Consider the following 12,309-nt stretch of genomic DNA (forward strand, 5'->3'; position numbering starts at 1 on the left):
AACCTAAAATAAGTTTGGTTGTGGAAACGGTTATGTCAAGTATGCTTAACATGAGAGAGTTGAATGCTTGGCAATTCTGATAAATAGATATTTGTTAGGAAAACATCTCTTTGGTGTCCATAATTTTTTATTATTTAAATTCTAAATCTACACATATTTGCTTCCTTTTATACATTTTACAAGAGAGTATATCTAAGTTGCATTTTGGAACCTCTCCACATTATTCTAAATCAACAGCCAGTATCTATTTGCCTCTCATGATGTGTGTAGCAATTATTCTTTAAACTTTTAATTTAGAAAGAAACTGCTTTGAAATAGATACTTAAAAAATATTTTTCCCTGCGAATTCAGTTCCATTCTGGAATCCCAGGTGACTGGAGTTTGAGAATATTCAGAAATGTTACTTCTGGCCAAAGCATTGATTTCCTAATAGTTTAGTAAGTAAAGAGCAACAGCAAAGCTTTTCTAAGTGGCTTTGCCAAGCAGCCAGTGTTTAAACATGAGAGCAAAATTATATAAGAGATCAGGCATTCCATGATGACTGGCAGCTCTTAAACTGATGTGTGTGTGCATGTGTGTGTGTGTGTGTGTGGGTTTGTGTATAAATGTGAGGTACTTTTTGTGTATCTCAGAGGAAATCAAGAGACCACTACAGACAAGTGAGGTTCTGCAATTACACAGGCGGTGCATGCGGAGACTTCAGTCATTCCACTATTCTGAAGTTTCCCTCATCCAAGGGAAACTTCATGTGTAATTGCAAATACCCACTTTGTTCCAACAGAAGAGGGCATACATTCATGTTGTTCAGACACAGGAAATAGTGTATTTGTTTAGCTTCTACTTGCAGTGATGCTTCGTCTCTGAATTAACAATACAGGTGTATCCTTTCTAGTTGTAATTGTATTGATAAACACTCCACATTGTGATTTTCACTATCCTGAAACTTAGGACCTAGGTGATAATTTGATTGTAATGATAATTTTAACAAAGCAATATAATACGCATTTAATATGGAATAATACAGAAATATTGGGGAAAAAAACTACTACAATTTAAAAATTAGATAAACAGGAAAACACTTGTGTAACACTGTCATATTTTTATTATAAGTCTAGCAAAAACATATGTATGTGTATATGTATGCACACACACGCAAACAAAATTGTGTAATTTTTTTTCCCAAAAATAGTGAATATAAGGTCACTGAGAGAACCAATGACTGATGATATGGATATCAGTTTGATCATATCCTGGAATATAGAGTCAATATCTGGCTATCAAATTTAGTTATTTCACTTTCTGTCCACTTGAAGTATTTCATTCTTGGGCATTTTTGGACACCGAAAATAAGAATATTAAAGATTTCCCACTGGAGAACAGTATAATTAAATAATCATTAAAAACAACAACAAAGAATTTATCAGGACTTGAAAGCCAAACAATGTATGTATTATATTTATGTCCACAGGTCTTAACTTCTCAGTATTATTATTAGTAGTATATTTAAGACAGAATCTCGCTCGGTCAGCCAGGCTGGAGTGCAGTGATGCAATCTCTGCTCACTGCAACTTCTGCCTCCCAGGTTCAAGTGATTACCCCACCTTAGTCTCCTGAGTAGTTGGGATTACAGGCATGCACTACCAAAGCCTGGCTAAGTTTTGTATTTTTAGTAAAGAGGGGGTTTCACCATATTCGCCAGGCTGGTCTTGAACTCCTGACCTCAAGTGATCTGCCCACCTTAGCCTCTGAAAGTGCTGGGGTTACATGCATGAGCCACCTCGCTTGGCCTTCTCAATAACATTTTGATTAATTGATTTTACTTGAGAACACAGTCAGAGAATGGAGAACACTAGACTAGGGCTGGAAGTAGACTTATGAAATACAATGAACTCCTTTGCAGAAAAAAATCTATATTTGGGTACATATAAATGTCTGAAAATAATTTAAAACATGCTGACTTTTATAAAAGCTTATTAATATTAATAATTTTAATAACAACTCACTGTTATTATGTGACGAATCAGTCTCAAGGCATGCACCATGTTATTTTTAACAATGCCTGAAACATCTAACCACCACAGTGTATAAGCATTACCAAAAAGAAAATAATTGGCTCTTCTGTTGTTGGGTAATGTTAAAACATTAAAAGATGAAGTGTATTTTGGACAGAATTCCTCATTAATGTTTATTGTAATGCAAATGTTTTACACTGGAAAACACATAAAAGAGTTAATCTAAGTTTTTTTAACCAATGAAACTGTACAGCTAAAACAATTGCAGCAGTAAAAAGAAACTAAAGGAACCTAGAAATATTGTTTATTGTGCAAAAATGTATATATTTTTAAGACAATTCAGACTTTTAATCCTAAAAACAAATCAAGTGGTGATTTTCTGAAGAATGAATACATAAAAAGTTGATTGCATATTTCATTTTTCAGTCATAACACTAAGTAAAATTGACAAATTATGTTCAGCTTAAGTAGTGGTTCATGAAAAATTCTTCACTCATAATTCTGATAAATAATCATATTTAAACACTTTACATGTGAATACATTCTTGGGACTTGTGCCTATATTCTTCCATCCACTGAATAATTTTAAATGTTAAATTTTATTTGTAAAAGCTATTCTAAAAATAGTTTTTAGCCATCTGAAACTAAATCAGTGATTTAAGAAAAAGTCCAGCTATTGTGAAAGGAATTGATATGAAATGATCTATATTGTTCACCTGTAAAATGTCTGTCTGCATGATACACAGCTCCAGCCCTTGCATTTGGAAATTAAACCTCCACTCCTGAACCAGCGTTAGAAAATAAAAGAGAAAAAATAATTATGGAGATATAAATACCTATCCTATATTCAAACCAATTTTTTATCATTCATACACACACTTCACTCTCTTTTAATATTACAAATTCAAGTACACCAAATACTTCTCTAGAGTAAACTTGTAGCATTTATTGGCAGTATCACCTTCTATATCCCTCTAATCTAACTTACCACGTCAAGGTTTAATGCTGGATGCTTTCCAGCTGCCAAATATCTGAAACACTGTACCTAAGGGCATTTCTAGAAGTCAGCTACGATCAGCAGTAGAGCTGCAACAACCAGGTTAACACTCTGTAGTATCAACCTGTGAGTAAAGCTTCATATAAACAGGTGCATATACTCCCCAACTTCTAGACCTAGAGGACAATACGATCTCAAATTGTGTTTAATTTTTTTTTAATTTTTAATTCCTGTAGGGATATAATAGGTGTTTATATTTATGGGGTACCTGAGATGTTTCGATGCGATGTGTAGTAATCTTGAGGGAAGAATGCAGTATTCATCCTCTAAGCATTTTTCCTTTGTGTTACAAATAATCCAATTATACTCATTTAGTTATTTAAAAATGGGAGTTAAATTATTATTAACTGATTAATTACTGGGTTATTATTGACTATAGTTGCCCTGTTGTGCTATCAAATAGTAGGTCTTATTCTTTCTTTCTAATTTTTTCAGAGTATCATGTTTTATACTATTTCCTCAGCAAGAGTAAATTTTAGTGGTTATTTATGGAAACTGACATAACAATGGACAACTTATTGTTTTTCTTAACTCACGTGTATCATTTTCCCACTTCTGAGCTTCTTTCAAATAAATTAATTGTACTTGTATTAGGGATTGACTTTAGAGGATCAACACCAAGATAAAATAGAAGTTAACTTTCAGGTTGACAAAATGTCCCTGAACATTTACTTTTTTGTCAACTTCTCTAAAGTTACCATAAGAAACCCACAGTTGTTTAAAGTTATTTATTTTAATTTCTTGTAGAAGACTTGTTTTTTTATTATTCACAGAGACAAAAACAATATATATTAGCTAGAATATAGCGACAAAAGAAAATTATATTTAAATCAATACATTTAAACAGGGTTTACAATAGATGTAATAAGATTGCATGTCACAAAGGGAGACATGTCTCTAAGTCTTTACTCATATGAAAAACAAACAAAAAAACAGATGGATAAGAGCAAAGAAAAACTTTGGTTTTAAAGAATTAAGGTCTCTTACTGGATTTGCAAGCTAAATGTTTAAAGTTATTTCGTAGTGTACATCACTCAGTGTTTGTTAATAGCTGATGATTTATTTATACATGACTTTAAGACATACAGAGAGCAGAGTAATTAAGGAGTATACTCCACTTAAGAACTTAACTTCTAATAGTCTACATTTGATACCAAAAAGGTATCACTTCCTGTTTATTTCATTTTTTGTTTTGTACTCATAAAGAATATTTCATTTTCCTCAGGAAAATGGTGTGAAACATATTGGCCTTACTGCTATTACCACGGGAGAAGGAAAAAAATGGTGGCTTGACATATGAGGTGCTCAGTAAATATTGTTGAATGAATGAATTATTAAACAATTGAATAAACCTACTGTGTAGTTTCCTTTTACTTACAGGCATTGAAAAAGTACAGGAAATCCCAATGTTTTCTGGTACCTAGGCTATAAATGGCTTAATAAAAGAATATGTAGGTAGAAGAATCACAAAATTGGGTAACCTTTCTGTACAATAGCATGGGTTTAGCTACTATGGCTGGTTTAGGTCATTTGTCTAAGAGAGTTCCTTTGTCTTACCCTTTGAAAGGCTTCCTTCACTTCCTTGTTTCTCAAGGTATAAATAACAGGATTCAAAGCAGGTGTGACCATTGTGTACATGAGTGCAGCTGCTTTGTCTGTTTCTGGAGTATGTGTATTCTTTGGTTGCAGATAAGTAAACAAGGCAGTGCCATAGAACAGAGAAACAACCAGGATATGAGAAGAACAAGTGGAGAAAGCTTTGTGTCTTCCAGCTGCTGAAGGGATTCTCAAGATGGCCACAAGGATGCGCATGTAGGAGCACAGAATAAGAAAACAGGGACTCATAATAAAGAGCATGGAGACAGCAAATGTCACAGTTTCAATTTGGGAGGTATCAACACAAGCCAGTTTCAGTACAGGCATGATGTCACAAAAAAAGTGTTGAATCTTTCCTGCTCCACAGAAGGGCAGAGTGATGATCAGGGTGATCTAGGCTGACTCCACCACTACCCCAGTGAACCAAGATGCTGCAACCAATTTCAAACAAACACGAGGGCCCATGAAGAGAGTGTAATGCAGTGGATAACAAATAGCTACAAAGCGGTCATAAGCCATGGCTGCTAGTAAGCAGCATTCTGTCAGTCCCAAGATGGTAAATATGTACATCTGGGTTGCACAGCCACCCACACTTATGGTTTTGGTCTCCACCAGCAGGTGCACTAGTGTCTGAGGTACCACACTGGTGATATAGCACATCTCCAGAAATGAGAGGTTCACCAGGAAGAAATACATTGGAGTGTGCAGGGCAGGGGTGATCAAGATCAGGGAGATGATGATGAGGTTTCCTCCTATAGTGCATAAGTAGTTGATTAAGAACACAATGAAGAGTACAAGCTGTAATTCTTCTAGAGAGGAAAAAGCCACAAATGTGAATTTGGTGCACAGGGATTGATTTCCATTTAGAGTGGGCTGAGAGCTAAACATCTGTGAAGAGAGCAAAGAAGGCAGATTAATGGGAATGCAGTCATGTGACACAACTCTCTACTGAACCACAGCAAAGGAGCCTCCCTAGAATCAGTGCTCTGAGATGAGTATCTAGACACCTGGATTTCTTCTGTTAAATCTTTCTAAATAACCACACAATTAAACTGAATACATATTCCTTCCTGATTTTCAGTTATGGATCATATGCTATTTTCACAAACATTTAGAGAAAACAATGATTTTTAAGTTACATATTCTGAATTTTTTGTTTTTGTCTTATCACTAATCATATCTGAAGCTGTTATATAAGTAATATATGAAGACATTTTAATTTTAAAGGAGACACATAAAAATTGATAGATTAAGATGTAAAGTTGTTATAGTCTGTCCTCCCAACACCACTAAATGGTGTTGGGCTGTTTACAATAGCAAAGCCTTGGAACCAACCCAAATGCCCATCGATGATAGACTGGACAGGGAAAATGTGGCACATATACACCATGGAATATTACGCAGCCATCAAAAACAATGAGTTTGTGTCCTTTGTAGGGACATGGATGAACCTGGAAACCATCATTCTCAGCAAACTGACAGAAGAGCAGAAGATCAAACACCGCATGTTCTCACTCATAGGCAGGTGTTGAACAATGAGAACACATGGACACAGGGAGGGGAGCACTACACACTGGGGTCAGTTGGGGGGAAATAGGGGAGGGACAGTGGGGGGTGGGGAGCTGGGGAGAGATAGCAAGGGGAGAGATGCCAGATGTAGGTGATGGGGAGGAAGGCAGTAAACCACACTGCCACGTGTGTACCTATGCAACAACCTTGCATGTTCTTCACATGTACCCAAAACCTAAAATGCAATAAAATAAATAAATGGGGAAAAAATGTATATTAGTACAGACCTTATGGAAAAGAATATGGAGGTTTCTCAAGTAACTAAAAATATAAATACCATATGGTCCAGCAATTCTACTACTGGGTATGTATCCTAAGGAAAGAAGATTAGTATATCAATGAAATATTTTCACTCCCAAGTTTATTACAGTACTATTATAATAGCTATAATATGAAATCAAATCTGTGTCCAAGAGCAGTTAGAGAAAATGTGGTATATATACACAATGAAATATTTAGTCATAAAATAATAAAATTCTGTCATCTGTGGCAACGTGGATGAGCCTGGAGGACATTATTTTAAGTTAAATAAGCCAGGCATGGAAAGACAAATAGTGCATGCTCCCATTCATATGTGGGAGCTAAAACAGTTGATATCACAGAAATAGAGAATAGAGTAGTTCTTACCAAACCCCTGGAAGGATAGGGGTAGAGAGGAATAGGGAGAGGTTGGTTAACATGCACAGAATTACAGTTAGTTAGAAGAAATAAGTTCCAGTGTTCTATAACACAGCAGGTTGACTCTAGTTTTCAAGAATTTATTGTAGCCGGGCGCGGTGGCTCAAGCCTGTAATCCCAGCACTTTGGGAGGCCGAGGCGGGTGGATCACGAGGTCAAGAGATCGAGACCATCCTGGTCAACATGGTGAAACCCCGTCTCTACTAAAAATACAAAAAAATTAGCTGGGCATGGTGGCACATGCCTATAATCCCAGCGACTCAGGAGGCTGAGGCAGGAGAATTGCCTGAACCCAGGAGGCGGAGGTTGCGGTGAGCCGAGATCGCGCCATTGCACTCTAGCCTGGGTAAGGAGAGTGAGACTCCGTCTCAAAAAAAAAAAAAAAAAAAAAGAATTTATTGTATATTTCAAAATAGCTAGATAAGATTTTAAATGTTCTCAACACAAAGAAATAATAAATGTTTGAGGGGATGCATACACCAGTTACTCTGATTTGATTATTATACATTGTATCCATGTATCATTACATGACATTATGATACATGGATACAACGTACCCATTAAATATAATTGTTTTGTGTCAAATAAAAAAATAAGAGTAAATAAATAAAAAATATTTCCATGAACCCAGAACTGGATTACCAGGGGGAAATAAACCTAATGTTTAACATCTGCAATATGCTTGAACACTATAGTAGATGATTTACAATAATTATTTTAATCCTCAAATTTTTCTTGTGAGATGAGAATATTTACCACTTTGCTAACAGGAAATGATATGGCAATTATTTTGATAAAGATCATACACATAGAGAATGAATCAATGGTTATTCTAGGCATTGCATTTGCAGTTTCTCCTATATCCACTTACCTATATTTTCTGATTGTTGATGGTTTTAATTTATTGTTTATAACAAATTATTAGAAAAGAAATTATATAGTAATTATGTGTTCAATTGCTTATGTAATGCTGTCTGAGAGACAGAAATACTATAGCAAGAAGATAAGAATATTCTGATATTTTTAAAGGCATGTACATAATTCTCCTAAAATCACTGTTTAGCATAGATTTTCAAAGCCTGCATGAAAACACCTCAAAAGTTCAGGCATTTTCTTAAAATATTTTTTAAATAAATATTTTAGCTACTATTTTAATTACCCAAGTGGTATGCCTTCTAAACAGTAACTTTCAGATTAGTTGAAAAGTATAGTCTGGTTACTAAAAAGATATATCACTTACTTTAAAGCACACAAATGCTATTTTACACAGCTTTAGTGTTTACATACCTTTAGTGTATACACATCACCTTTGAATAAATTTAATTTGTTTTTACCATTCCTGAAGGGTTGATGTCCCCTGGATTAATTCATATATTTAAGTTCTGAAACTGAAATCTGTGAACCAAGTCCTAGACCAATGTGAGATCACATTTGACTTTGTTCATGAGCCACTAAAAGGCCTCTCTTACTGACGTTTCTTTATTTTTTATTTCCTTAAAATAAACTTCATCAAATGAGACTTACGAACAATGTAATCTTTTTTACATGGGGGTCTATGCCTATTTTATGCATCAAATCCACTATCTCATTAGTGTTTACCACTTTGTTGGTGAACCAGAGTATCTGCAGAAAAATAATTATTGACATTTTAAAGCCAGGTAAACCCAAAATTATAACAACATGAAAAGTTTTCAGCTAAAGTAATTAAGATGCACTACCTACAAGATGGCAGTGATATATAGTCAGTCAATGAATTGTACAATTCAATTTTAGAAATTGCTTGATAAGGAACTGGACTATTTTAGAGTGGCAATTGGGCACATATGTAGCAGGTTGCATTTTATGTTTTTAAAACATGTTTTTGCATGGTGGGTGTAGGGTAATTGTCATTTAGGAATAGATAATGCAGAAGTAACTCCATTGAAATTTTACCTCATCTTTGGATAATGGGATTTTCATGGCCTTCTTTTTAAGGTCTTATCAATCTTTTTTAAAAAATATAATTTCAACTTTTATTTTAGATATACAGGTACATGTACAGGTTTGTTACATGGGTATATTGTATGACCAAAGTTATACATCTTTCATTAAAACATTTAAAAACAAAACAAAAGCATAACATGTGATACAGTAATGCACCATTTTTCATGTGATTGTTTTTGCTCAATATTACAAATGTTTTCTTCAGTATGGTGCATAGTTATATATTTGGTATAAGTATGAATGAAGATAGACCAAATATATTTTATATCACAGTTTCTTTTTTTTTCTTGGAAATGATTAGAGACTTATTTTACTTTTTTTAATGGTAGATGTACCCTACTGAAGATTTTTTAAAGAATACATTTTGGCTGAGTACAATGGCTCACACCTGTAATCCCAGCTCTTTGGGAGGCTGAGGCAGGCAGATCACCTAGGTCAGGAGTTTGAGACCAGTCCGACCAATATAGTGAAACCCCATCTCTACTAAAAATACAAAAATTAGCCGGCCGTGGTGACGGGTGCCTGTAGTCCAGCTACTTGGGAGGCTGAAACAGGAGAATGGCTTGAACCTGGGAGGTGGAGGTTGCAGTGAGCTGAGATTACGCCACTACACTCCAGCCTGGGCGACAGAGCGAGACTCTTGTCTCAAAACAAAAACAAAAACAATAACTTTAACCCATTATAGTATTATTTAGTTTCCTGAGAAAATGAGGGTTAAGGAATTTTCCTTTAACTTCTACAAATACAGGAAGTTTTTTCTTTTCTAGAAAGAAGTAAAATTAGCAAGTGACGAACCTTCCTCTCTAGCTATTTGTTAAGGCACCTATATATGCATAGGTTGACCTAAACTCCTAGGGCCTCCTTTTTTTTTTTTTGCACCCAAAGATTTCATTAGAATTTTTTGAAGTATTCCCACTGTGCTAATTTGTAACTGTTTTAAGGTTTATATCTATTTATAAAAGTTGCCTCTACAACAAATATAAGATAAGAAAATAAAGGGAGTTATTTCTACAGTTCTGTTTGTGCATTACAAAATAACTTCAATGTATAATGTTATTTCTCAATATTAAAATTACCTAAAACATTCCAAGGACTAAAAAAATTGCTTACTTCTTCCTGACAGTAACCGTGTTAGACATCATAAGGTACCACTCACTGACTGAAATAATATATGAATCATGGCATTGTTTACAATGTTCTCATAGTAAAACGAACCAATAGCCAAACGACTTAAGGTATAAGACAACAATAAAATACATGCCAATTATCAGCTTAATTTGATGTATTTAATTATTTAAAAATATTATTATGGAAATAAGTTAAAATACTAACATTTAAAAATGAGTTACAAATAAAATTTAAAAATCATGTAAGTTTCATGAGCATGAAATAAACCTGTCTCACCAATACTGAACCAAAAACTATCCCACAAAAAATACAGATATCTTATAGGGAAAATTAAAATCTGTGTTCTTCAGATAGCCTGGGCATGTTAAAAGTTGCAGTTCCAAGAGACCTGACCAGTAGGTCCAGTAGCTCCACCACAAAATATCTATTATTGAGAAATGCATATTCAATTGTAATTATGACTTACAAAAAATATAGATAATTGTATGAACATTCTGTATTTCCCCCTGTGAAATAAAAACAGTTGTTTAATTAACCAAAGTCCTTTCTGGTGATCCATGGATCATTTCCCCAAGGCCAGTCACACTTTTAAATGCTATGCTAAAATTTGGCCACCATGTAGTGCCAGTGCAAGGCAGGTTAGCCTGTCTAAGGTACTAACTTCATTATGAAGATTTGAGCTATCAATAGACTTCAAGATCAGTTAACATTTCTCTGAAGACATTGTATATCTTTAAAAAAATTATTAAACTTCTAATTACAGAAGAAATATGAGGTTTTATTTGGTAAGATACATCCAGATATTTCTTTATGATTTGTTATATTTCTCAGTTTTGTTAAACACCTAAATTTATCTGTACAACTGGGTATTACAAAAGAATTCTAAGAAAAATAAATAATGAAATATTATTGGAAAAGGAATAACTTTATGCTTCATTAAAATAAAAGAAAACAAAAAATAATGAGGCCTTTATTCTGTCTGGAAATCAATAGAATGCTAAAGAAGAGAGCATTAATAAAACAGTAGCTGTGTAATAAAGAAATGCTGTGGATTATAACTACACAAAGAACTTTTAATTCAGATACTATGGTAATTTATTCATTTACATGTAGATTTGTTAGAAGTGCTGTTCCATTTAGACACATTTAATAACAATCTCAGATTCACTTTGTATTCCAAATACTGATGAAATAATTGCATTCATCCATAATAGTTTTATGAGAAAACATGTACTTGTAAAATAGCTGGCTAAAATAAGAGGTAAAGTCTATTTTCTGAAAAAAAAAAAAAAAAGAGTTGGCCTGCTTAATGATACATGAAAAAAAAACAATTTGGCCTTATTAAGATATCACCAACTAAATTAGTGAACTTAATTAAATGACATCAAATTACCAAAAGCCATGCTACAAATAAAGCAGTACATTCTCTAGAGCAATGTAGTAATCATGGCAACTCAACAACAGTTTTCACTTTTTTTTTTAATCAGTATAAATTTGTGGTAGTGATTGTGACATCACTGCTGATTAATCTCTGTTTAGATGATACATGCAAAGTAATCTGTAGGCTTTTTAGTATATAGAAAGACTGAGAAGAGTGTTTAGAGATACATCTCGTGACACTATGAAGCTCTCATTGCCTAAACTTTTATTAAACTTTAAATGTCTTCAGTAAAGACAGAAAATGAGCAATGATAATTATTTAAAATTCAATAAACTGACCATCTTTGGATAGCCTTATTCATATTTCACACGGGCTGTACACTATAGAACTTATTACTCAATGAAAAGGCATTCATCCTGGTACTGCCTTCTGCCACTGTCAATATCAGAATTCTGAGAGGCAGTTGGTTGAGGCATTTTAGGATACACTAAATATTGTAACTACTATAACGTTTTGATGCCTTCATCAACTCCCATATTTTATAAAACAAAAGATGGCATAATTTTAGGCCCATAACAAGTTTAGAATTGTTCCAAAATATGTGTAAGTATGATAATGCATATGAAGTTTTTCATAAGTTTTGATGCATATACCAGAATATGATGGTGTTGTCGCTATTCCTGTGATGACAAGAATGGCAGTGAAGCCGGTTTTGCAATAGTGCTGAGAGAGTAATGGTTGCAATCACTGCCACATGTTACCTATTATTCTGGGAATTATAAGCGTATGGGGAGCCTAAGATCACCAGAGTAGTTCATTTCCTTTTGCACCTGAAGACATTCATTTGAGAACTTACAATATGCAAAAGACACAGGCAAGATGTTACATGTCTTAAGAGTAGAATT

The 12,309-nt window shown here is 34.0% G+C and overlaps 1 protein-coding gene across 1 annotated transcript; it reads right to left on the minus strand.

Moving 5' to 3' along the window:
* Positions 1-4,590: 4,590 nt before the first annotated feature.
* LOC119467406 (olfactory receptor 10A2-like) lies at positions 4,591-5,553 on the minus strand. Its single transcript, XM_037729017.1, is given in 1 exon segment — positions 4,591-5,553. A coding segment is annotated over 1 exon segment (963 nt).
* Positions 5,554-12,309: the final 6,756 nt, after the last annotated feature.

This window comes from Cebus imitator, unplaced genomic scaffold, assembly GCF_001604975.1.
Source record: "Cebus imitator isolate Cc_AM_T3 unplaced genomic scaffold, Cebus_imitator-1.0 Scaffold285, whole genome shotgun sequence".
NCBI classification, from domain to species: Eukaryota; Metazoa; Chordata; class Mammalia; order Primates; family Cebidae; genus Cebus; species Cebus imitator.